This window comes from Oncorhynchus nerka, unplaced genomic scaffold (genome assembly GCF_034236695.1).
Source record: "Oncorhynchus nerka isolate Pitt River unplaced genomic scaffold, Oner_Uvic_2.0 unplaced_scaffold_1425, whole genome shotgun sequence".
Taxonomy (NCBI): Eukaryota; Metazoa; Chordata; class Actinopteri; order Salmoniformes; family Salmonidae; genus Oncorhynchus; species Oncorhynchus nerka.
This window is the reverse complement of record NW_027039886.1, coordinates 68763-96362: the sequence shown is the minus strand read 5'-3', so window position 1 is coordinate 96362 and position 27600 is coordinate 68763. Positions and strand designations below refer to the sequence as shown.

The 27600-nt window shown below is 47.1% G+C and overlaps 1 protein-coding gene across 1 annotated transcript in view; it reads left to right on the top strand.

Annotated features, from left to right (window-relative positions):
* Window positions 1–1225: 1225 nt before the first annotated feature.
* The window catches only part of LOC115118158 (exostosin-1-like), a gene marked incomplete at its 3' end in the record, with an annotated part of 84988 nt that continues 58613 nt past the window's right edge, over window positions 1226–27600 (top strand). The window contains exon 1 of the mRNA XM_065015444.1: window positions 1226–3016. Within this exon, the coding sequence (XP_064871516.1) occupies window positions 2067–3016 (950 nt within the window). The remainder of the gene's footprint in view (window positions 3017–27600) is intronic.

Below are 27600 nucleotides of genomic sequence, written 5' to 3'. Positions count from 1 at the left end.
ACCTTTATTTAACCAGGTAGACTAGTTGAGAACACCTTTATTTAACCAGGTAGACTAGTTGAGAACACCTTTATTTAACCAGGTAGACTAGTTGAGAACACCTTTATTTAACCAGGTAGGCTAGTTGAGAACACCTTTATTTAACCAGGTAGACTAGTTGAGAACACCTTTATTTAACCAGGTAGACTAGTTGAGAACACCTTTATTTAACCAGGTAGACTAGTTGAGAACACCTTTATTTAACCAGGTAGACTAGTTGAGAACACCTTTATTTAACCAGGTAGGCTAGTTGAGAACACCTTTATTTAACCAGGTAGGCTAGTTGAGAACACCTTTATTTAACCAGGTAGACTAGTTGAGAACACCTTTATTTAACCAGGTAGACTAGTTGAGAACACCTTTATTTAACCAGGTAGACTAGTTGAGAACACCTTTATTTAACCAGGTAGACTAGTTGAGAACACCTTTATTTAACCAGGTAGACTAGTTGAGAACACCTTTATTTAAACAGGTAGACTAGTTGAGAACAACTTTATTTAACCAGGTAGACTAGTTGAGAACACCTTTATTTAACCAGGTAGACTAGTTGAGAACACCTTTATTTAACCAGGTAGACTAGTTGAGAACACCTTTATTTAACCAGGTAGACTAGTTGAGAACAACTTTATTTAACCAGGTAGACTAGTTGAGAACAACTTCTCATTTGCAACTGGAACCTGGCCAAGATAAAGCAAAGCAGTTCGACACAAACAACAACACAGAGTTACACACGGAGTAAAACAAAACATACAGTCAATAATACAGTAGAACAACAGAAAGTAAAAAGTTTATATACAGCGTGTGCAAATGAGGTAAGATAAGGGAGTTAAGGCAATAAATAGGCCATGGTGGCGAATTACAACATAGCAATTAAACACTGGAATGGTAGATGTACAGAAGATGAATGTGCAAGTAGAGATACTGGGGTGCAAAGGAGCAAGATTAATAAATAAATAACCGTTTATTATTTAACAGGAGAGGTCGAACCAAAATGTGCTGTTAAAATGAGATAAAAGCAATGCAATAGAGAAACCCTGCCATGCATCTCTAACCTCCAGGGTTAGGTTACTCTTGGCGGGTCTCCAGTTGTGAATGGGATGCGGAAGCCCCGCCTGTTTCGGGATATGACGCGAACCAATGAAAAAGCTCAGTGCGTTATGGAAGAACGTCATATCGTCATCAGACGCCGTAGGTTTGGAATGCCTCTGTGTGAGATCCAGAACAACTCACCAAACATTTTTTTTTACAATTGGGATATGTTACGGATATGTTTGTTTAAAATGTATAACAATAATTTCCCGACGCTTCAAGAGACTGAGTTGTCTTTCCTTGGACTAGGAGAGTAAATCAGAGAGAGAGAGTGTTGTGAATGCTGCTAAGTCGAATTGCTTTCAACTTATTTATTGAATTGCAGAAATTCATATGGCGAGATAGCAGGCTTGGCACATTATGTTATATCGTTCGTTTGGACCATGGAGTAGTCCAACACGGACCGTTATAATGTGAGTCCTGAATCTCTGGATGTTTGGGCAAGCTAGCCAAGTTGGCTACATTCTTGTCGCCCTGTGTAGCTGGCTAGAACATTGTGATTGTGTTCTGCTGGAGCGTTAGGCTACAAAGCAAGAAAGTGTCAGTGAAAATACCTGCTTCTTTTACATACAGGCGGATGGATGAAACACTGAAGATGAACCCGCTAATAGCATAAAGAAATGTAAGGTCCGGGTGCATCTTCAATCCCTAACTTACCAGGAAGGTAGTCTACTCTTAAAGTGCTGGAAGATAGCCACTGTTTGCCATAACTATTAACAAGGGGAGAAGTATATGATCATAATACATCGCCCACATGCGCTGGATCAGTCGTCGGCTTGGGGAAAGGAATCAGAAGGTGGTGGACGTGTTGAGCGCTAAACCCTTCCTGGCTGGAGGAAGATGGCGCAGCCGTTCAATTGGAAGTAGTGGCGAGAGGAGTGAAACTTCATCGGGGCTCGTTGGATTTACTAGACATCTCGACCCTGATCGAAGGACACATGCAGGCCAAAAAACGGTACTTAATTCTGTTCTCCGCCGGTGCGTGTCTCATTCTGTTGTTGTACTTTGGAGGGATGCAAACCCCGCTATCCAGAAGCAACAACCGGCGTGATGACCGCAGCCTCCATGGACACCACGGGAGTCCCCAGTGGCACCACTTCTCCGGGTCCCTGCAGCCGTTCAGCCCCTGGGACCAAATGGAGACCGAGGAGTACAACGTTCACATATCGCCACGACAGAAGAGGGATGTCATTTCGGGAGTTTATAACGGGAAACGTTGCCGGATGGACTCCTGCTTTGATTTTTCCTTGTGCAAAACCAACGGATTTAAAGTTTACGTTTACCCGCAACAGAAAGGAGAGAAGATGTCAGAGAGTTATCAGAATATTTTATCTTCCATTGAGGCTTCCAGGTTCTATACGTCTGACCCGGGACAGGCATGTCTGTTTGTCCTGAGTTTGGACACTCTAGACAGGGACATTCTGTCTCCGCAGTATGTTCACAACCTCAGAACTAAAGTCCAGAACTTGCATCTGTGGAATAACGGAAAGAATCACCTCATCTTCAACCTCTATTCGGGAACTTGGCCCGACTACATGGAAGATCTGGGCTTCGACTTTGGACAGGCCATGCTAGCCAAGGCAAGCATCGGCACAGAGAACTTCAGACCCAATTTCGATGTCTCCATTCCTCTTTTTGGGAAAGACCACCCCAGCGCCGGAGGGGAGAGGGGCTATTTAAAATACAACTCTATCCCACCGTACAGGAAATACATGCTTGTGTTCAAAGGGAAACGATACCTCACTGGAATCGGATCGGACACGAGGAATGCATTATATCACGTCCATAACTCTGAGGACGTGGTGCTGCTCACCACATGTAAACACGGGAAAGACTGGCAGAAGCACAAGGATGCCCGCTGTGACCTCGACAACGCCGAATATGACCAGTAAGTACATGACTATTATCATGGTCCTGTATAGAGAGAGGTCTGTTGTCCTTTTAGATTGTTCAGGTACTTGTGAGGGGTGGCATTGTGACATCACTCACCGGCCTTGATGTGTGGCTGACGTGGGACACATCAATGGATCAGTGTTGTCTGAGTTTGTTCGGACCCAAGGGAATAAATTAACTAGGTCGATATTGAAACAAACCTCATTAATAGAATGGAATACCAGTGGTACTGCCCAGTGTGTTTATAACAGTGGTACTGCCCAGTGTGTTTATAACAGTGGTACTGCCCAGTGTGTTTATAACAGTGGTACTGCCCAGTGTGTTTATAACAGTGGTACTGCCCAGTGTGTTTATAACAGTGGTACTGCCCAGTGTGTTTATAACAGTGGTACTGCCCAGTGTGTTTATAACAGTGGTACTGCCCAGCGTGTTTATAACAGTGGTACTGCCCAGTGTGTTTATAACAGTGGTACTGCCCAGTGTGTTTATAACAGTGGTACTGCCCAGTGTGTTTATAACAGTGGTACTGCCCAGTGTGTTTATAACAGTGGTACTGCCCAGTGTGTTTATAACAGTGGTACTGCCCAGTGTGTTTATAACAGTGGTACTGCCCAGTGTGTTTATAACAGTGGTACTGCCCAGCGTGTTTATAACAGTGGTACTGCCCAGCGTGTTTATAACAGTGGTACTGCCCAGCGTGTTTATAACAGTGGTACTGCCCAGCGTGTTTATAACAGTGGTACTGCCCAGCGTGTTTATAACAGTGGTACTGCCCAGCGTGTTTATAACAGTGGTACTGCCCAGCGTGTTTATAACAGTGGTACTGCCCAGCGTGTTTATAACAGTGGTACTGCCCAGCGTGTTTATAACAGTGGTACTGCCCAGCGTGTTTATAACAGTGGTACTGCCCAGCGTGTTTATAACAGTGGTACTGCCCAGCGTGTTTATAACAGTGGTACTGCCCAGCGTGTTTATAACAGTGGTACTGCCCAGCGTGTTTATAACAGTGGTACTGCCCAGCGTGTTTATAACAGTGGTACTGCCCAGCGTGTTTATAACAGTATTGACAAGAACAATGTAGTGTTGAAAGCCAGTTGAAGGCCCACCACTCTGAAACCAGGAGGCAAAGTATGTTGAATCTTTTCATCCAAGTTTGTCCTCCCTTCTTATTGAACCAGATGGGTCTAATCTCCAGTCAACATCTAGAATTCCCACTGCTGGTCTGATGGTGCTGCTAATATCAGTCACAGTTTACGATCAGTCACAGTTTACGATCAGTCACAGTCTACGATCAGTCACAGTCTACGATCAGGCAGCCAGTCACAGACAGTCCAGTATCTATCAGTCAGTCAGTCAGCCAGTCAGTCACAGACAGTCCAGTATCTATCAGTCAGTCAGTCAGCCAGTCAGTCACAGACAGTCCAGTATCTATCAGTCAGCCAGCCAGTCAGTCCAGTATCAGTCAATCAGCCAGTCTATCAGTCAGTCAGCCAGTCTATCAGCCAGTCAGTCCAGTATCTATCAGTCAGTCAGCCAGTCAGTCACAGACAGTCCAGTATCTATCAGTCAGTCAGCCAGTCTATCAGCCAGTCAGTCACAGACAGTCCAGTATCTATCAGTCAGTCAGTCTATCAGTCAGTCAGCCAGCCAGCCAGTCAGACAGTCAGACAGTCAGTCTATCAGTCAGCCAGCCAGTCAGCCAGTCCAGTATCTATCAGTCAGCCAGTCAGCCAGCCAGTCAGTCAGCCATCCAGCCAGCCAGCCAGTCAGTCAGTCAGACAGTCCAGTATCTGTCAGCCAGTCAGCCAGCCAGTCAGTCAGCCAGTCCAGTATCTATCAGCCAGCCAGTCAGCCAGTCAGTCAGTCAGCCAGTCCAGTATCTATCAGTCACAGAGCTACTGCATATTGTTCCTGCTGCTCTGAGGTCAAACCCTTCTGAATGACCATGTTCAGGAAGCCCAGGTCCCTTCCCTGGCATTAAAACCGTCTGAATAAACTGACCCGGGCTCTGTTTAGTCAGTGGGCTCCCTGTCCTCCAGACCCTACAGTACTGTTGTTACTCTGTTTAGTCAGTGGGCTCCCTGTCCTCCAGACCCTACAGTACTGTTGTTACTCTGTTTAGTCAGTAGGCTCCCTGTCCTCCAGACCCTACAGTACTGTTGTTACTCTGTTTAGTCAGTGGGCTCCCTGTCCTCCAGACCCTACAGGACTGTTGTTACTCTGTTTAGTCAGTGGGCTCCCTGTCCTCCAGACCCTACAGTACTGTTGTTACTCTGTTTAGTCAGTGGGCTCCCTGTCCTCCAGACCCTACAGTACTGTTGTTACTCTGTTTAGTCAGTAGGCTCCCTGTCCTCCAGACCCTACAGGACTGTTGTTACTCTGTTTAGTCAGTGGGCTCCCTGTCCTCCAGACCCTACAGGACTGTTGTTACTCTGTTTAGTCAGTGGGCTCCCTGTCCTCCAGACCCTACAGTACTGTTGTTACTCTGACTGTGGCTCAGCTGGCACACGTTCATCAGGGCACAACGTTTTGAAACCTCTCCACTTTAAAACAAAACAAGCTCTTCTCATTGGACAATGTCCTCTTAGTCCCCCCGGCCTGTTTTGAGTCTTGTTTTCCCGTTTTATTGCCTAATGAACACAACCCTGCCCTGTGTGTTGGACTGTGGCTCATTGTGGGGTAGTCTGGTACACTGTTCATGACAGCCTACCTCCCACTTTGACTCAGTCACTTCCCAAAACAAAACAAGCTCTTCTCATTGGACAATTCCCTAGTTAGTGCACTAGTTTTGACCAGGGCTGATAGGTCTCTGGCCAAAAGTTTTCATATAGGGAATAGGAGCCATTTGGGATGCAGACAATGACCCCTGGAATGTGTCCTGTTTAAACTTCCTGACTGTGGTGGTGCTGGGTGGCTTAGAGCTCTCCTACCCCAGCACGACGGGCTCATCAGTAACTAAGGTACGGGCCTGTTTTCTTTCATCAGTAACTAGGGTACGGGCCTGGCCTGTTTTCTTTCATCAGTAACTAGGGGCCAGGCCTGTTTTCTTTCATCAGTAACTGGGTGTTGGCCTGTTTTCTTTCATCAGTTAGGGGTGGGCCTGTTTTCTTTCATCAGTAACTAGGGGCCACTGTTTTCTTTCATCAGTAACTAGGGCCAGCCTGTTTTCTTTCATCAGTAACTAGGGGCCAGGCCTGTTTTCTTTCATCAGTAACAGGGGCCAGGCCTGTTTTCTTTCATCAGTAACAGCAGGCCAGGCCTGTTTTCCATCAGTAACTAGGGGCCAGGCCTGTTTTCTTTCATCAGTAACTTGGCCTGTTTTCTTTCATCAGTAATTACGGGCCTGTTTTCTTTAATCAGTTAGGTACGGGCCTGTTTTCTTTCATCAGTAACCGGGCCTGTTTTCTTTCATCAGTAACTGGTACGGGCCTGTTTTCTTTCATCATTAACTAGGTACGGGCCTGTTTTCTTTCATCAGTAACTGGGGGGCCTGGCCTGTTTTCTTTCATCAGTGTGGCCTGTTTCTTTCATCAGTAACTAGGGCCGGGTCGGGCCTGTTTTCTTTCATCAGTAACTAGGGCTGGGCCTGTTTTCTTCATCTGTTACGGGCCTGTTGTCTTTCATCAGTAACTACCCGGGCCTGTTTTCTTTCATCAGTAACTAGGGCTCTGTTTTCTTTCATCAGTAACTAGGGTACGGGTCGGGCCTGTTTTCTTTCATCAGTAACTAAGGTACGGGCCTGGCCTGTTTTCTTTCATCAGTAACTAGGGCGGGCCTGTTTTCTTTCATCAGTAACTAGGGTACGGGCCTGTTTTCTTTCATCAGTAACTAGGGGCCGGGCCTGTTGTCTTTCATCAGTAACTCACGGGCCTGTTTTCTTTCATCTAGGGCCGGGCCTGTTTTCTTTCATCAGTAACTAGGGGGCCGGGCCTGTTTTCTTTCATCAGTAACTAGGGTACGGGCCTGTTTTCTTTCATCAGTAACTAGGGTACGGGCCTGTTTTCTTTCATCAGTAACTAGGGGCCAGGCCTGTTTACTTTCATCAGTAACTAGGGGCCGGGCCTGTTTTCTTTCATCAGTAACTAGGGTACGGGCCGGGCCTGTTTTCTTTCATCAGTAACTAGGGTACGGGCCTGGTCTTTCATCAGGCTAGGGCCGGGCCTGTTTTCTTTCATCAGTAACTAGGGCCGGGCCAGGCCTGTTTTCTTTCATCAGTAACTAGGGCCGGGCCAGGCCTGTTTTCTTTCATCAGTAACTAGGGGCCAGGCCTGTTTTCTTTCATCAGTAACTAGGGGCCAGGCCTGTTTTCTTTCATCAGTAACTAGGGGCCAGGCCTGTTTTCTTTCATCAGTAACTAGGGGCCGGGCCTGTTTTCTTTCATCAGTAACTAAGGTACGGGCCTGTTTTCTTTCATCAGTAACTAGGGGCCGGGCCTGTTTTCTTTCATCAGTAACTAGGGCCGGGCCGGGCCTGGTAACGGGCCGGGCCTGTTTTCTTTCAGTCAGGCCGGGCCTGTTTTCTTTCATCAGTAACTAGGGCCGGGCCGGGCCTGTTTTCTTTCATCAGTAACTAGGGTACGGGCCTGTTTTCTTTCATCAGTAACTAGGGGCCGGGCCTGTTTTCTTTCATCAGTAACTAGGGCCGGGCCGGGCCTGTTTTCTTTCATCAGTAACTAGGGTACGGGCCTGTTGTCTTTCATCAGTAACTAGGGCCGGGCCGGGCCTGTTTTCTTTCATCAGTAACTAGGGCCGGGTCGGGCCTGTTTTCTTTCATCATCAGTAACTAGGGCGGGTCGGGCCTGTTTTTTTAATCAGTAACTAAGGTACGGGCCTGTTGTCTTTCATCAAGTAACGGGCCTCGGGTTTTCTTTCATCAGTAACTAGGGGTCGGGCCTGTTTTCTTTCATCAGTAACTAGGGGCCGGGCCTGTTTTCTTTCATCAGTAACTAGGGGCCGGGCCTGTTTTCTTTCATCAGTAACTAGGGTACGGGCCTGTTGTCTTTCATCAGTAACTAGGGCCGGGTCGGGCCTGTTGTCTTTCATCAGTAACTAGGGCCGGGTCGGGCCTGTTGTCTTTCATCAGTAACTAGGGCCGGGTCGGGCCTGTTTTCTTTCATCAGTAACTCGGGCCGGGCCAGTTTTCTTTCATCATTAACTAAGGTACGGGCCTGTTTTCTTTCATCAGTAACTAGGGGCCTGGCCTGTTTTCTTTCATCAGTAACTAGGGTACGGGCCTGTTTTCTTTCATCAGTAACTAAGGTACGGGCCTGTTTTCTTTCATCAGTAACTAGGGGCCTGTTTTCTTTCATCAGTAACTAGGGGCCTGGCCTGTTTTCTTTCATCAGTAACTAGGGTACGGGCCTGTTTTCTTTCATCAGTAACTAGGGTACGGGCCTTAGTGACAACGTAACTAACTGCTAACTGCTCTCATGTCTCTTCATTGAGCAGAGCCGTTGCTATGGATACTCAAAGCGCCATGAGCAGAGTGCATGCAGAGCGAGCGGCGCAGGGAGCGAGTCACAGACTGACAGAAGCAGCTCATGGATTTACTGACGGAAGGAACTTATTTCGGACCGGGCCGGGGGTTTAAATTTGGCAGAAGCAATCGAGCCTGGATAGTGTAGGGCTTGGGTAGGATTCGGGCTTAAAATACATGCAGGGCTCTAGTGTGGCTGTTACTGTGTGGGGCTGTTTCTGTGTGCTGTGGGGCTGTGTGTGTGTGTGGGGCTGTGTGTGTGGTGTGGGGCTCTGTGTGTGGTGTGGGGCTGTATCTGTGTGGTGTGGGGCTCTGTGTGTGGTGTGGGGCTGTATCTGTGTGCTGTGGGGCTGTGTGGCTGTGTGCTGTGGGGCTGTGTGTGTGGTGTGGGGCTCTGTGTGTGGTGTGGGGCTGTTTCTGTGTGCTGTGGGGCTGTGTGTGTGGTGTGGGGCTCTGTGTGTGGTGTGGGGCTGTATCTGTGTGGTGTGGGGCTGTTTCTGTGTGGTGTGGGGCTGTGTGTGTGCTGTGGGGTGTGTGTGTGGGGCTGTATCTGTGTGGTGTGGGGCTGTGTGTGTGTGGTGTGGGGCTGTATCTGTGTGGTGTGGGGCTGTTTCTGTGTGGTGTGGGGCTGTGTGTGTGGTGTGGGGGGCTCTGTGTGGTGTGGGGCTGTATCTGTGTGGTGTGGGGCTGTATCTGTGTGTGTGGGGCTGTTTCTGTGTGGTGTGGGGCTGTCTGTGTGGTGTGGGGCTGTTTCTGTGTGCTGTGGGGCTGTCTGTGTGGTGTGGGGCTGTGTGTGTGTGGTGTGGGGCTGTGTGTGTGTGTGGGGCTGTGTGTGGTGTGGGGCTGTTTCTGTGTGCTGTGGGGCTCTGTGTGTGGTGTGGGGCTGTGTGTGGTGTGGGGCTGTGTGTGTGGTGTGGGGCTGTGTGTGTGGTGTGGGGCTGTGTGTGGGGCTGTGGGGCTGTGTTGTGTGTGGTGTGGGGCTGTTTCTGTGTGGTGTGGGGCTGTGTGTGTGGTGTGGGGCTGTTTCTGTGTGCTGTGGGGCTGTTTCTGTGTGGTGTGGGGCTGTTTGTGTGTGGTGTGGGGCTGTTTGTGTGTGGTGTGGGGCTGTTTCTGTGTGGTGTGGGGCTGTGTTCTGTGTGGTGTCTGTGTGTGTGTGGGGCTGTTTCTGTGTGGTGTGGGGCTGTTTCTGTGGTGTGGGGCTGTGTGTGTGGTGTGGGGCTGTTTCTGTGTGGTGTGGGGCTGTTTCTGTGTGGTGTGGGGCTGTTTCTGTGTGGTGTGGGGCTGTGTGTGGTGTGGGGCTGTGTGTGTGTGGGGCTGTTTCTGTGTGGTGTGGGGCTGTTTCTGTGTGGTGTGGGCTGTTTCTGTGTGGTGTGGGGCTGTTTCTGTGTGGTGTGGGGCTGTTTCTGTGTGGTGTGGGGCTGTTTCTGTGTGGTGTGGGCTGCTGTGTGTGTGGTGTGGGGCTGTTTCTGTGTGGTGTGGGGCTGTTTGTGTGTGTGTGGGGCTGTGTGTGTGGTGTGGGGCTGTTTCTGTGTGGTGTGGGGCTGTTTCTGTGTGGTGTGGGGCTGTTTCTGTGTGGTGTGGGGCTGTGGTGTGGGGCTGTGTGTGGTGTGGGGCTGTGTGTGTGGTGTGGGGCTGTTTCTGTGTGGTGTGGGGCTGTGTGTGTGGTGTGGGGCTGTTTCTGTGTGGTGTGGGGCTGTCTGTGTGGTGTGGGGCTGTTTCTGTGTATTGTGGGGCTTGTCCTAGAGATATATTGATAAAAGTCACCTTGTCCTGGAGTATTGATGTCACCTTGTCCTAGAGATATATTGATAAAAGTCACCTTGTCCTGGAGATATATTGATAAAAGTCACCTTGTCCTAGAGATATATTGATAAGTCACCTTGTCCTAGAGATATATTGATAAAAGTCACCTTGTCCTAGAGATATATTGATAAAAGTCACCTTGTCCTGGAGATATATTGATAAAAGTCACCTTGTCCTGGAGATATATTGATAAAAGTCACCTTGTCCTAGAGATATATTGATAAAAGTCACCTTGTCCTAGAGATATATTGATAAAAGTCACCTTGTCCTAGAGATATATTGATAAAAGTCACCTTGTCCTGGAGATATATTGATAAAAGTCACCTTGTCCTAGAGATATATTGATAAAAGTCACCTTGTCCTAGAGATATATTGATAAAAGTCACCTTGTCCTAGAGATATATTGATAAAAGTCACCTTGTCCTGGAGATATATTGATAAAAGTCACCTTGTCCTAGAGATATATTGATAAGTCACCTTGTCCTGGAGATATATTGATAAAAGTCACCTTGTCCTAGAGATATATTGATAAGTCACCTTGTCCTGGAGATATATTGATAAGTCACCTTGTCCTAGAGATATATTGATAAAATTCACCTTGTCCTAGAGAGATTTACATGGTAATCAAAACGTCACTCCGGGGTAAACTACACCAAACACAGCCCTTATTTTAACTGTTTCTAAAATCCCCTATAGGGGGGAAAAATGTATGGTGGAAAAACGATTGGAACCATTTCCCTGTTTTGAGCCGCTAGGTTTTATGGGTATTATGACACCACCTCCACGGTGGGGCTCTATACCTCCAGTGCTGAAGTGAAGTCCTCTCAGCCAGGCTCTCAGCCAGAGGCTCTCTCAGCCAGAGGCTCTCTCAGCCAGAGGCTCTCTCAGCCAGAGGCTCTCCATTGGGATAAATACAGAGCTCGTATAGATACTGCATGACTCCATCTGAAAATACTGCTAGTGTTCACCTTGAACAATTTAATTTTAATTAAACATTTTAAATTTTACCCATTTTTTTTCTCTCCCTAATTTCATGGCATCCAATTGTTAGTAGCTACTATCTTGTCTCATGGCTACAACTCCCGTACATACGGGCTCGAGAGAGACGAAGGTTGAAAGTCATGCGTCCTTCGATACACAACCCAACCAAGCCGCACTGCTTCTTAACACAGCGCGCATCCTACCCCGGAAGCCAGCCGCACCAATGTGTCGGAGGAAACACCGTGCACCTGGCAACCTTGGTTGAAGAGGCCATAACAGAGAAAGCGCACACTGCGCCCGTGTTCACTCTGCGTTGAAGAGGCCATAACAGAGAAATGGTTGGTCACCATGTTGAAGAGGCCAGAACAGAGAAATGGTTGGTCACCATGTTGAAGAGGCCATAACAGAGAAATGGTTGGTCACCATGTTGAAGAGGCCATAACAGAGAAATGGTTGGTCACCATGTTGAAGAGGCCATAACAGAGAAATGGGGTCACCATGTTGAAGAGGCCACAGAGAAATGGTTGGTCACCATGTTGAAGAGGCCATTACAGAGAAATGGTTGGTCACCATGTTGAAGAGGCCATTACAGAGAAATGGTTGGTCACCATGTTGAAGAGGCCATAACAGAGAAATGGTTGGTCACCATGTTGAAGAGGCCATAACAGAGAAATGATTGGTCAGAAAATACTTCTATGACTAAATACACCAGCAGCCTACAACCTTGGAGCGACTAGCAGGAAATAACCTTCATGACAACATAAACCTGGTTATTATTCCCCTGTGGCCCATACAGCATCTATCTAATGCAAACTAAATGTCAACACAACACATGTCCACAGGCTTCATATTACTGTGTGTTTTTAAAACGTTTTTGATCAGACATTATTACGAAGAAACACAGATTCAGAGACCTAATGAGACAGGCCCGGTGAGCGTCCTGAAACGGCACCCTATTCCCTATATAGGGGACTTATTGACCCTAGTCAAAAGTAGTGCACTAAAAAGGGGACTAGGATGCCATTCGGGACACAGGTGTGGTTTACTAGCTAGAGACTGGGTCAGATGGAGAGAGAGAGAGAGAGGGCAGTCTGGTTTACTAGCTAGAGACTGGGTCAGATGGAGAGAGAGAGAGGACAGTCTGGTTTACTAGCTAGAGACTGGGTCAGATGGAGAGAGAGAGAGAGAGGGCAGTCTGGTTTACTAGCTAGAGACTGGGTCAGATGGAGAGAGAGAGAGAGAGAGGGCAGTCTGGTTTACTAGCTAGAGACTGGGTCAGATGGAGAGAGAGAGAGAGAGAGAGGGCAGTCTGGTTTACTAGCTAGAGACTGGGTCAGATGGAGAGAGAGAGGGCAGTCTGGTTTACTAGCTAGAGACTGGGTCAGATGGAGAGAGAGAGGGCAGTCTGGTTTACTAGCTAGAGACTGGGTCAGATGGAGAGAGAGAGAGAGAGAGAGAGAGAGGGCTGGTTTACTAGCTAGAGACTGGGTCAGATGGAGAGGGCAGTCTGGTTTACTAGCTAGAGACTGGGTCAGATGGAGAGAGAGAGAGAGAGAGGGCAGTCTGGTTTACTAGCTAGAGACTGGGTCAGATGGAGAGAGAGAGGACAGTCTGGTTTACTAGCTAGAGACTGGGTCAGATGGAGAGAGAGAGAGGGCAGTCTGGTTTACTAGCTAGAGACTGGGTCAGATGGAGAGAGAGAGAGGGCAGTCTGGTTTACTAGCTAGAGACTGGGTCAGATGGAGAGAGAGAGAGAGGGCAGTCTGGTTTACTAGCTAGAGACTGGGTCAGATGGAGAGAGAGAGGGCAGTCTGGTTTACTAGCTAGAGACTGGGTCAGATGGAGAGAGAGAGGGCAGTCTGGTTTACTAGCTAGAGACTGGGTCAGATGGAGAGAGAGAGGGCAGTCTGGTTTACTAGCTAGAGACTGGGTCAGATGGAGAGAGAGAGGGCAGTCTGGTTTACTAGCTAGAGACTGGGTCAGATGGAGAGAGAGAGGGCAGTCTGGTTTACTAGCTAGAGACTGGGTCAGATGGAGAGAGAGAGGGCAGTCTGGTTTACTAGCTAGAGACTGGGTCAGATGGAGAGAGAGAGGGCAGTCTGGTTTACTAGCTAGAGACTGGGTCAGATGGAGAGAGAGAGAGAGGGCAGTCTGGTTTTACTAGCTAGAGACTGGGTCAGATGGAGAGAGAGAGGGCAGTCTGGTTTACTAGCTAGAGACTGGGTCAGATAACCATTAAATACGTTCTGGTTTACTAGTTAGAGACTGGGTCAGATTAGATTGAGAGGGCAGTCTGGTTTACTAGCTAGAGAATGGGTCAGATCCAGGAGAGAGAGAGGGCAGTCTGGTTTACTAGCTCCAGTGGAACTGGGTCAATAGTGCATCTAGATCTTTTAAGGGGAGAGAGGGCAGTCTGGTTTACTAGCTATTCCTTAAAGACTGGGTCAGATGGAGAGAGTGAGGGCAGTCTGGTTTACTAGCTAGAGACTGGGTCAGATGGGAGAGAGAGGGCAGTCTGGTTTACTCAGTGCTAGAGACTGGGGCCAGATGGTGGATGAACGCAGTGTAGGGCCTGATCAGCCTGGAGTACTGAGGGCAGTCTGGTTTACCAGGCGGAAGCCATGTTTCTCCCTCAGTGGCATTGTGGGACATATCCTGGAAGTTATTGCCATCCTGAGGGGTTCATCCTCTGATATTTACATATTAGAACTTAGTAAGACTGGGTCAGATGGAGAGATTCTTTTGTGATACTTTATCCTATCCTAGGTATTCCTTAAAGGGTGGGGGCAGTCTGGGCGTATTTTATTATTTACTAGCTAGATAGCTGGGTCAGATGGAGACAGAGAGTGCAGTAACCAGTCTGGGTTTACTAGTGCTAGAGACTGGGTCCAGATGGGGTTTCAGAGAGTGATTGAGAGGGCGTCTGGTTTTTACCTAGCTAGAGACTGGGTCAGATGGAGAGAGCAGGCCAGAGGTGGATCCAGGCAGTGCCCTGGTTTACTAGCTCAGAGACTGGGTCAGGTTGGACACCGAGGCAAGCAGTCATGGTCTTTACTAGCTAGAGACTGGGTCAGATGAGGAGAGAGAGAGAACTTGGGAGGGACAGTCTGGTTTACTGGATGAGCTGGGTTAATGGCACAGGCAGGGAGCCCAGCCAGACAGCGAGTCTGCAGTTTCCAGACGGGGGATGACAAGTGCCTGGATCAGATGGCTTCCTGTGTGAGAGAGGGTCGTAGTCTGCGGATGTTGTAGAGCATGAACCTAGAGGACTGGGCCACCGCCTTGATGTTATTTGAGAACGACAGGGTGTTGTCCAGGATCACGGGTTCTTAGCGCTCTGGGAGAGGACACAATGGAGTTGTCAACCGTGATGGCGAGATCATGGAACGGGCAGTCCTTCCCGGGAGGAAGAGCAGCTCAGTCTTGGTTAAGCTTGAGGTGATGATCCGTCATCCACACTGATATGTCTGCCAGACATGCAGAGACTGCCACCTGGTCGTCAGAAGGGGGAAAGGAGAAGATTAATTGTGTGTCGTCTGCATAGCAATGATAGGAGAGACCATGTGAGGTTATGACAGAGCCAAGTGACTTGGTGTATAGCGAGAACGGTTCTAGGAGAGGGCCTAGAACAAGCCCTGGGGGACAGATGGAGAGAGAGAGAGAGAGAGAGAAAGGGCAGTCTGGTTTACTAGCTAGATGACTGGGAGATGGAGGGAGAGGCCAGTCTGGTTTACTAGCTAGAGAGCCCTGGGGGACACCAGGGTGAGACGTGGAGAGGAGACGGATTCTCGCCACGCCACCTGGTAGGAGCGACCTTCAGGTAGGAGCAATCCAAGCGTGGGTCGGAGATGCCCAACTCGGAGAGGGTGGAGAGGAGGATCTGATGGTTCACAGTTCGAAGGCAGCCGATAGGTCTAGAAGGATGAGAGCAGAGGAGAGAGAGTTAGCTTTAGCAGTGCGGAGCGCCTCCGTGATACAGAGAAGAGCAGTCTCAGTTGAATGACTAGTCTTGAAACCTGACTGATTTGGATCAGAAGGTCATTCTGAGAGAGATAGCGGGAGAGCTGGCCAAGGACGGCACGTTCAAGAGTTTTGGAGAGAAAAGAAAGAAGGGATACTGGTCTGTAGTTGTTGACATCGGAGGGATCGAGTGTAGGTTTTTTCAGAAGGGGTGCAACTCTGCTCTCTTGAAGACGGAAGGGACGTAGCCAGCGGTCAGGGATGAGTTGATGAGCGAGGTGAGGAGGGAAGGTCTCCGGAAATGGTCTAGAGAGGGGATAGGGTCAAGCGGGCAGGTTGTTGTTTCGAGATTTCATCTGTGAGCAAGAGGGAGCAGATCCAGCGGTGGTTTGACTTCAAGCGAGGTCAGGGTTATGGTTGCCATCATCTGCAGAGAGGGAGGAGGGGGGAGGAGGTTCATCCAGAAGAGGAAAATGTAGAGAGGAGGGAGTGAAAGGATGTCCCAGGGAGGTTTTCCTCCATTCCGCTCCGCCCTGATATCAGAATACCATATTACTTAGCAAAACTTAGTAATAACAAAATTAAATCTGCGTTATAATTGGCAAAGAGCTTCCTAGGGTTAGAGGCAGATTATGTTATTATTGGAATTATTAGAGTTATTATTATTATTATTATTATTGGTTATTATTATTATTATTGTTATTATTGTTGTTGTTATTATTAAATTGTTATTATTAGGTTATTATTAGGTTATTATTAGGTTATTATTATTATTATTATTATTATTATTATTATTATTATTATTATTATTATTATTATTATAATTGTTATTATTATTATTATTATTATTGTTATTATTTATTATTATTATTATTATTATTATGGTTATTATTATTATTATTATTATTATTATTATTATTATTATTATTATTATTATTATTATTATTATTGTTGTTATTATTATTATTATTATTATTATTATTATGGTTATTATTATTATTATTTATAATTATTATTATTATGGTTATGATTATTGTAATTGTTATTTCTTATTATTTATGGTTATTATTTATAATTATTAATATTATTTATAATTATTATTATGGTTATTATTATTGTTTTTACTACTATTATTATTTGTTAATACTAGGCCTACACATCTCCTTGTGTATATGTTGAATTCCCTCAGAACTTGCCTTTTGAGAAATACTGAGAGGGATTCAGAAATGACTGTCTGCTTTTAATACAAAAAACAACATGCTGAAGTAGAGAGACTTCATTCCCAGGAGGCTGTATGTGGTAATGAGAACCGTGGACTGACAGACTAGTGTAGCTGTCTACAGGGCTATAGAGACACACACACAACATTCCTCTGGGAGCATTGTATACACTATGCAGGGGATTGGTGGCTTTTGGGGTTCAAAAGTGCCCAGGATAAAACAGCATCTCGTAGAGAGGACAGGGCTGTAGAGACTGTTCCTGGAACAGAACAGAACACCAGTATCAATCCTACAATAGAGGGGACAGGGCTGTAGAGACTGTTCCTGGAACAGAACAGAACACCTGTATCAGTCCTACAATAGAGAGGACAGGACTGTAGAGACTGTTCCTGGAACAGAACAGAACACCGGTATCAATCCTACAATAGAGAGGACAGGACTGTAGAGACTGTTCCTGGAACAGAACAGAACACCTGTATCAATCCTACAATAGAGGAGACAGAACTGTAGAGACTGTTCCTGGAACAGAACAGAACACCTGTATCAGTCCTACAATAGAGAGGACAGGACTGTAGAGACTGTTCCTGGAACAGAACAGAACACCGGTATCAATCCTACAATAGAGAGGACAGGACTGTAGAGACTGTTCCTGGAACAGAACAGAACACCTGTATCAGTCCTACAATAGAGGAGACATGACTGTAGAGACTGTTCCTGGAACAGAACACCTGTATCAATCCTACAATAGAGAGGACAGGACTGTAGAGACTGTTCCTGGAACAGAACAGAACACCTGTATCAATCCTACAATAGAGAGGACAGGACTGTAGAGACTGTTCCTGGAACAGAACACCTGTATCAATCCTACAATAGAGAGGACAGGACTGTAGAGACTGTTCCTGGAACAGAACACCTGTATCAGTCCTACAATAGAGAGGACAGGACTGTAGAGACTGTTCCTGGAACAGAACAGAACACCTGTATCAATCCTACAATAGAGAGGACAGGACTGTAGAGACTGTTCCTGGAACAGAACAGAACACCTGTATCAATCCTACAATAGAGGAGACAGGACTGTAGAGACTGTTCCTGGAACAGAACACCTGTATCAATCCTACAATAGAGAGGACAGGACTGTAGAGACTGTTCCTGGAACAGAACAGAACACCTGTATCAGTCCTACAATAGAGAGGACAGGACTGTAGAGACTGTTCCTGGAACAGAACACCTGTATCAATCCTACAATAGAGAGGACAGGACTGTAGAGACTGTTCCTGGAACAGAACAGAACACCTGTATCAATCCTACAATAGAGAGGACAGGACTGTAGAGACTGTTCCTGGAACAGAACACCTGTATCAATCCTACAATAGAGAGGACAGGACTGTAGAGACTGTTCCTGGAACAGAACACCTGTATCAGTCCTACAATAGAGAGGACAGGACTGTAGAGACTGTTCCTGGAACAGAACAGAACACCTGTATCAATCCTACAATAGAGAGGACAGGACTGTAGAGACTGTTCCTGGAACAGAACAGAACACCTGTATCAGTCCTACAATAGAGGGGACAGGACTGTAGAGACTGTTCCTGGAACAGAACAGAACACCTGTATCAGTCCTACAATAGAGAGGACAGGACTGTAGAGACTGTTCCTGGAACAGAACACCTGTATCAATCCTACAATAGAGAGGACAATAGAGGAGACAGGACTGTAGACTGTACCTGGAACAGAACAGAACACCTGTATCAATCCTACAATAGAGGAGACAGGACTGTAGAGACTGTTCCTGGAACAGAACAGAACACCTTTATCAATCCTATAATAGAGAGGACAGGACTGTTGAGACTGTTCCTGGAACAGAACACCTGTATCAGTCCTACAATAGAGGAGACAGGACTGTAGAGACTGTTCCTGGAACAGAACAGAACACCTTTATCAATCCTATAATAGAGAGGACAGGACTGTAGAGACTGTTCCTGGAACAGAACAGAACACCGGTATCAATCACATTAGGATGGACATGAGCAGAAAATGAGTTCTCTGGGGATGTTTGTTGTCTACAATGAGAAAAGTATGTTTGATCTGAGCGCTCTCCTTTCATCCCTCTTGAACACAGTATCTCTCCTCATACAGAGACTGATGTTAGGAGACAGGCCGACAGACAGGCCGACAGACAGACAGACAGACAGGCCGACAGACAGGCCGACAGACAGGCCGACAGACAGCCGACACAGGCCGACAGACAGACAGGCCGACAGACAGACAGGCCGACAGACAGACAGACAGACAGGCCGACAGACAGACAGACAGGCCGACAGACAGACAGACAGACAGACAGACAGACAGGCCGACAGACAGGCCGGCAGACAGACAGACAGACAGACAGACTGAGACCTGACATTTCTCTGGTGAAGTGATGAGCATTGCATATATCCACCACATTTAGAGTTTCACATCTATGCTTCAAACAGCCTGCTGGTGGGCTGACAGACAGACAGGCAGACAGACAGACAGGCCGACAGGCTTCAAACAGCCTGCTGGCCGACAGACAGACAGACAGACAGACAGACAGACAGACAGACAGACAGACAGACAGGCTTCAAACAGCCTGCTGGCCGACAGACAGACAGACAGACAGACAGACAGACAGACAGGCTTCAAACAGCCTGCTGGCCGACAGACAGACAGACAGACAGACAGACAGACAGACAGACAGACAGACAGACAGGCTTCAAACAGCCTGCTGGTGGGCTGACAGACAGACAGGCAGACAGACAGACAGACAGACAGGCTTCAAACAGCCTGCTGGTCGACAGACAGACAGACAGACAGACAGACAGACAGACAGACAGGCTTCAAACAGCCTGCTGGTCGACAGACAGACAGACAGACAGACAGACAGACAGGCTTCAAACAGCCTGCTGGTGGGCTGACAGACAGACAGGCAGACAGACAGACAGACAGACAGGCTTCAAACAGCCTGCTGGTGGGCTGACAGACAGACAGACAGACAGACAGACAGACAGGCTTCAGACAGCCTGCTGGTGGGCTGACAGACAGACAGACAGACAGACAGACAGACAGACAGGCTTCAAACAGCCTGCTGGTGGACAGACAGACAGACAGACAGACAGGCTTCAAACAGCCTGCTGGTCGACAGACAGACAGACAGACAGGCTTCAAACAGCCTGCTGGTCGACAGACAGACAGACAGACAGGCTTCAAACAGCCTGCTGGTGGGGCAGACAGACAGACAGACAGACAGACAGACAGACAGACAGACAGACAGACAGACAGACAGACAGCCTGCTGGTGGACAGACAGACAGACAGACAGACAGACAGACAGACAGACAGACAGACAGACAGACAGCCTGCTGGCCGACAGACAGACAGACAGACAGACAGACAGACAGACAGACAGACAGACAGACAGACAGACTGCTGGTGGGCTGACTGAGGCTGGGGGAGAGGGGGGGGGTAAGCTAGGAAATGGTGGAAAATGTAGGTCAGATAAATGATCCTCTTTCTGACATTTATCTGATGCAGAAGATCCCAAAGAAGTGCTCTCATTTGAGTGAGAGGTGAGAGAGGATGATGAATAGGTTTGTGACATGTTCTATGTTATTACTGAGCCTATCTATGTTATTACTGAGCCTATCTATGTTATTACTGAGCCTATCTATGTTATTACTGAGCCTATCTATGTTATTACTGAGCCTATATGTCTAGCTATGTTATTACTGAGCCTATATGTATATCTATGTTATTACTGAGCCTATATGTCTATCTATGTTATTACTGAGCCTATGTCTGTCTATGTTATTACTGAGCCTATCTATGTTATTACTGAGCCTATATGTCTATCTATGTTATTACTGAGCCTATATGTCTATCTATGTTATTACTGAGCCTATATGTCTATCTATGTTATTACTGAGCCTATATGTCTATGTTATTACTGAGCCTATATGTCTATGTTATTACTGAGCCTATATGTCTATCTATGTTATTACTGAGCCTATGTCTATCTATGTTATTACTGAGCCTATATGTCTATGTTATTACTGAGCCTATATGTCTATCTATGTTATTACTGAGCCTATATGTCTATGTTATTACTGAGCCTATATGTCTATCTATGTTATTACTGAGCCTATATGTCTATCTATGTTATTACTGAGCCTATATGTCTATCTATGTTATTACTGAGCCTATATGTCTATCTATGTTATTACTGAGCCTATATGTCTATGTTATTACTGAGCCTATATGTCTATCTATGTTATTACTGAGCCTATGTCTATCTATGTTATTACTGAGCCTATATGTCTATCTATGTTATTACTGAGCCTATATGTCTATGTTATTACTGAGCCTATATGTCTATGTTATTACTGAGCCTATATGTCTATCTATGTTATTACTGAGCCTATATCTATCTATGTTATTACTGAGCCTATATGTCTATCTATGTTATTACTGAGCCTATATGTCTATGTTATTACTGAGCCTATATGTCTATGTTATTACTGAGCCTATGTCTATCTATGTTATTACTGAGCCTATATGTCTATCTATGTTATTACTGAGCCTATATGTCTATCTATGTTATTACTGAGCCTATATGTCTATCTATGTTATTACTGAGCCTATATGTCTATCTATGTTATTACTGAGCCTATATGTCTATCTATGTTATTACTGAGCCTATATGTCTATCTATGTTATTACTGAGCCTATGTCTATCTATGTTATTACTGAGCCTATGTCTATCTATGTTATTACTGAGCCTATATGTCTATGTTATTACTGAGCCTATATGTCTATCTATGTTATTACTGAGCCTATATGTCTATCTATGTTATTACTGAGCCTATATGTCTATCTATGTTATTACTGAGCCTATATGTCTATGTTATTACTGAGCCTATATGTCTATCTATGTTATTACTGAGCCTATGTCTATCTATGTTATTACTGAGCCTATATGTCTATCTATGTTATTACTGAGCCTATATGTCTATCTATGTTATTACTGAGCCTATATGTCTATGTTATTACTGAGCCTATATGTCTATGTTATTACTGAGCCTATATGTCTATGTTATTACTGAGCCTATATGTCTATGTTATTACTGAGCCTATATGTCTATGTTATTACTGAGCCTATATGTCTATCTATGTTATTACTGAGCCTATATGTCTATCTATGTTATTACTGAGCCTATATGTCTATCTATGTTATTACTGAGCCTATGTCTATCTATGTTATTACTGAGCCTATATGTCTATGTTATTACTGAGCCTATATGTCTATCTATGTTATTACTGAGCCTATATGTCTATCTATGTTATTACTGAGCCTATATGTCTATTTGAATTTCAGTGGGGGAGTTTTAAGAGCCGCCAGCCAGTTCACTTTAAATATTGTGGCAGCAGTTTGTCTATATGCCCCTCTTCCCATCTCCTATTACGATGGGCCTAATGTCTATCTAGCTGTTCATCCCTGTGTTTAGTTATGTATTGTTATTTGCCCCTCTTCCCATCTCCTCTCGATGGGTCCTATTACTGAGCCTAGCTGTTCACCCCTGTGTTTAGTTAGTATTGTGGCAGCAGTTTGTCCCTCTTCCCATCTTATGGGTCCCAAACCTATATGTCTAGCTAGCTGAGTACTGGAGTCCTAAACCTACTAGCTCCTGTTGTCCTAGCCAGCTGAGTACTGAGTCCTAAACCTATATGCTCCTGTTGTCTAGCCAGCTGAGTACTGGAGCCTAGCTAGCTAGCTCCTGTTGTCCTAGCTGAGTACTGAGTCCTATAGCTAGCTCCTGTTGTCCTATTAGCTGAGTACTGGAGTCCTAACTAGCTAGCTCCTGTTGTCCTAGCTGAGTACTGGAGTCCTAAACCTACTAGCTCTGTTATCTATGTTAGTACTGAGTCCTAACTAGTCTAGCTCCTGTTGTTAGCTTACTGAGTCCTATGTCTAGCTCTGTTGTCCTTATTACTGAGCCTAATGCTAGCTCCTGTTGTTATTACTGAGCCTAAATATAGCTCCTGTTGTCCTAGCTAGCTGAGTACTGAGCCTAATAGCTAGCTCCTGTTGTTAGCCAGCTTACTGAGTCCTAGCTAGCTAGCTCCTGTTGTCCTTAGCTTACTGAGCCTAACTAGCTAGCTCTGTTGTTAGCCAGCTTACTGGAGTCCTAAACCTACTAGCTCCTGTTGTCCTAGCCAGCTGAGTACTGGAGTCCTAAACCTACTAGCTCCTGTTGTCCTAGCCAGCTGAGTACTGGAGTCCTATTTAGCTAGCTCCTGTTGTCCTAGCCAGCTGAGTACTGGAGTCCTAAACCTACTAGCTCCTGTTGTCCTAGCTAGCTGAGTACTGGAGTCCTAACTAGCTAGCTCCTGTTGTCCTAGCCAGCTGAGTACTGGAGTCCCAAACCTACTAGCTCCTGTGTCCTAGCTAGAGTTACACTGGAGTAAACAGCTAGCTCCTAACAAGTCAGCCAGCTGAGTACTGGAAAAAACTAGCTCCTGTTGTCTAGCCAGCTGAGTACTGGAAGCTAGGCTCCTGTTGTCCTAGCCAGCTGAGAAGTCCTAAACCTACTAGCTCCTGTTGTCCTAGCCAGCTAAGTACTAACACTAGCTCGTGTTGTAAATGAGATGGTCCTAAACCTAGAGCTCCTGTTGTCCTAGCCAGCTAAGTACTGGAGTCCTAACTAGTTAAATAAATTTTGTCCTAGCCAGCTTAGTACTGGAGTCCTAAAAACAGCTCCTGTTGTCCTAGAGCTGAGTACTGGAGTCCTAAACCTACTAGCTCCTGTTGTTTAGCCAGCTGAGTACTGGAGTCCTATGCTAGCTCCTGTTGTCCTAGCAGCTGAGTACTGGAGTCCTAACTGCTAGCTCCTGTTGTCCTAGCCAGCTGAGTACTGGAGTCCTAAACCTAGTAGCTCCTGTTGTCCTAGCCAGCTGAGTACTGGAGTCCTAAACCTACTAGCTCCTGTTGTCCTAGCCAGCTGAGTACTGGAGTCCTAAACCTACTAGCTCCTGTTGTCCTAGCCAGCTGGATGAGTCAGCTGAGCTAGCTCCTGTTGTCCTAGCCAGCTGAGTACTGGAGTCCTAGCTAGCTAGCTCCTGTTGTCCTAGCTAGCTGAGTACTGGAGTCCTAACTAGCTAGCTCCTGTTGTCCTAGCCAGCTGAGTACTGGAGTCCTAAACCTACTAGCTCCTGTTGTCCTAGCTAGCTGAGTACTGGAGTCCTAACTAGCTAGCTCCTGTTGTCCTAGCCAGCTGAGTACTGGAGTCCTAGCTAAGCTCCTGTTGTCCTAGCTAGCTGAGTACTGGAGTCCTAAAGCTAGCTCCTGTTGACCTAGCCAGCTGAGTACTGGGTCACTAAACCTACTAGCTCCTGTTGTCCTAGCTAGCTGAGTACTGGAGTCCTAACTAGCAGCTCCTGTTGTCCTAGCCAGCTGAGTACTGGAGTCCGAGCTAGATAGCTCTGTTTTAGCTAGCTGAGTACTGGAGTCCTAACTAGCTAGCTCCTGTTGTCCTAGCCAGCTGAGTACTGGAGTCCTAAACCTACTAGCTCCTGTTGTCCTAGCTAGCTGAGTACTGGAGTCCTAAACCTACTAGCTCCTGTTGTCCTAGCCAGCTGAGTACTGGAGTCCTAAACCTACTAGCTCCTGTTGTCCTAGCCAGCTGAGTACTGGAGTCCTAGCTAGCTAGCTCCTGTTGTCCTAGCCAGCTGAGTACTGGAGTCCTAAACCTACTAGCTCCTGTTGTCCTAGCTAGCTGAGTACTGGAGTCCTAACTAGCTAGCTCCTGTTGTCCAGCCAGCTGAGTACTGGGTCCTAAACCTACTAGCTCCTGTTTCCTAGCTAGCTGAGTACTGGAGTCCTAACTAGCTAGCTCCTGTTGTCCTATCCAGCTGAGTACTGAGTCCTAAACCTACTAGCTCCTGTTGTTAGCCAGCTGAGTACTGAGTCCTAACTAGCTAGCTCCTGTTGTCTAGCCAGCTGTTATTACTGAGTCCTAAACCTATAGCTCTGTTGTCTAGCCAGCTAATTACTGAGTCCTAACTAGCTAGCTCGTGTTGTCCTAGCCAGCTGAGGGGAGTTTTACTAGCTCCTGTTGTCCAGCCAGCTTACTGGAGTCCTAACTAGTTAGCTCGTGTTGTCCTAGCCAGCTTAGTACTGGAGTCCTAAACCTACTAGCTCCTGTTGTCCTAGCCAGCTGAGTACTGGAGTCCTAAACCTACTAGCTCCTGTTGTCAGCCCTGAGTTGGAGTTAGCTAGCTAGCTCCTGTTGTCCTAGCAGCTGAGTACTGGAGTCCTAACTTCCCAGCTCCTGTTGTCCTAGCCAGCTGAGTACTGGAGTCCTAGCTAGCTAGCCCCTGTGTTAGCCAGCTGAGTACTGGAGTCCAGCAGTTTGCTCCTCTGTCCCATCTAGCTGAGTACTGGAGTCCTAACTAGCTAGCTCCTGTTGTCTAGCCAGCTGAGTTGGAGTCCTAAACCTACTAGCTCCTGTTGTCCTAGCTAGCTGAGTTGGAGTCCTAACTAGCTAGCTCCTGTTGTCCTAGCCAGCTGAGTACTGGAGTCCTAGCTAGCTAGCTCCTGTTGTCCTAGCTAGCTGAGTACTGGAGTCCTAACTAGCTAGCTCCTGTTGTCCTAGCCAGCTGAGTACTGGAGTCCTAAACCTACTAGCTCCTGTTGTCCTAGCTAGCTGAGTACTGGAGTCCTAACTAGCTAGCTCCTGTTGTCCTAGCCAGCTGAGTACTGGAGTCCTAGCTAGCTAGCTCCTGTTGTCCTAGCTAGCTGAGTACTGGAGTCCTAACTAGCTAGCTCCTGTTGTCCTAGCCAGCTGAGTACTGGAGTCCTAAACCTACTAGCTCCTGTTGTCCTAGCTAGCTGAGTACTGGAGTCCTAAACCTACTAGCTCCTGTTGTCCTAGCCAGCTGAGTACTGGAGTCCTAAACCTACTAGCTCCTGTTGTCCTAGCCAGCTGAGTACTGGAGTCCTAAACCTACTAGCTCCTGTTGTCCTAGCCAGCTGAGTACTGGAGTCCTAGCTAGCTAGCTCCTGTTGTCCTAGCCAGCTGAGTACTGGAGTCCTAAACCTACTAGCTCCTGTTGTCCTAGCTAGCTGAGTACTGGAGTCCTAACTAGCTAGCTCCTGTTGTCCTAGCCAGCTGAGTACTGGAGTCCTAAACCTACTAGCTCCTGTTGTCCTAGCCAGCTGAGTACTGGAGTCCTAACTAGCTAGCTCCTGTTGTCCTAGCCAGCTGAGTACTGGAGTCCTAAACCTACTAGCTCCTGTTGTCCTAGCTAGCTGAGTACTGGAGTCCTAACTAGCTAGCTCCTGTTGTCCTAGCCAGCTGAGTACTGGAGTCCTAAACCTACTAGCTCCTGTTGTCCTAGCCAGCTAAGTACTGGAGTCCTAACTAGCTAGCTCCTGTTGTCCTAGCCAGCTGAGTACTGGAGTCCTAAACCTACTAGCTCCTGTTGTCCTAGCCAGCTAAGTACTGGAGTCCTAACTAGTTAGCTCGTGTTGTCCTAGCCAGCTGAGTACTGGAGTCCTAAACCTACTAGCTCCTGTTGTCCTAGCCAGCTGAGTACTGGAGTCCTAACTAGCTAGCTCCTGTTGTCCTAGCCAGCTGAGTACTGGAGTCCTAAACCTACTAGCTCCTGTTGTCCTAGCCAGCTAAGTACTGGAGTCCTAACTAGCTAGCTCGTGTTGTCCTAGCCAGCTGAGTACTGGAGTCCTAAACCTACTAGCTCCTGTTGTCCTAGCCAGCTAAGTACTGGAGTCCTAACTAGTTAGCTCGTGTTGTCCTAGCCAGCTGAGTACTGGAGTCCTAAACCTACTAGCTCCTGTTGTCCTAGCCAGCTGAGTACTGGAGTCCTAAACCTACTAGCTCCTGTTGTCCTAGCCAGCTGAGTACTGGAGTCCTAGCTAGCTAGCTCCTGTTGTCCTAGCTAGCTGAGTACTGGAGTCCTAACTAGCTAGCTCCTGTTGTCCTAGCCAGCTGAGTACTGGAGTCCTAAACCTACTAGCTCCTGTTGTCCTAGCCAGCTGAGTACTGGAGTCCTAAACCTACTAGCTCCTGTTGTCCTAGCCAGCTGAGTACTGGAGTCCTAAACCTACTAGCTCCTGTTGTCCTAGCCAGCTGAGTACTGGAGTCCTGGCTGAAAAATGGACCTATAGAAGTATAAAGAGACGTTCCTGCCGAATTGTGTGCCGCAAAACACAACCTTTTCCCTAGGGCAGGGATGATTTCTACCCGACTGCCCGACTGCCCGTCTCCCTGTCTACCTGTCTGCCTGTCTGCCTGCTCCATGTCCCACCATTGCCCAGCTTTGTCCTGAGGGGGTTGGTTGGAGAGATCACGTTGGCCTGCAGCAGCACATCATCAGGGCTTAGTTTAGCCAATACCCAGGATTAAAACTTCTCTATAAATACAGAGACTAACGTCATTCAGTGGCATCTCTCTCTCTCTTCAGTCTCTCTCTCTCTTCCTCTCTCTTCAGTCTCTCTCTTTCTCTCTCTTCAGTCTCTCTCTCTCTTCTCTTCAGTCTCTCTCTTCAGTCTCTCGTCTTCCTCTCTTCAGTCTCTCTTCAGTCTCTCTCTCTCTCTTCAGTCACTCTCTCTCTTCAGTGGAACCATGCTGGCAGCTTTCAGTTTCAGGTTAAACATTTGATTCCTCAGCCTCCTGGCAGTTTCTCTCCCTTTCTCAGGACTCACAATCTACAGTGTCCTACGTGGTAGTGGCTTGTGTCCTACGCGGTAGTGACCATGCTGGCAGCTTTCAGTTTCAGGTGACATTTGATATCCTCAGCGGTGGTGGCTGACGTGTCCCTTTCTCAGGTGGTGGCTACAGTGTCCTACATGGTAGTGGTCGTGTCCTACGCGGTGGTGGCTCGTGTCCCACGCGGTGGTGGCTCGTGTCCCACGCGGTGGTGGCTCGTGTCCTACGCGGTGGTGACCTGTGTCCTACGCGGTGGTGACCTGTGTCCTACGCGGTGGTGACCTGTGTCCTACGCGGTGGTGGCTCGTGTCCTACGCGGTGGTGGCTCGTGTCCTACGCGGTGGTGGCTGTGTCCCACGCGGTGGTGGTCCTGTGTCCCACGCGGTGGTGACCTGTGTC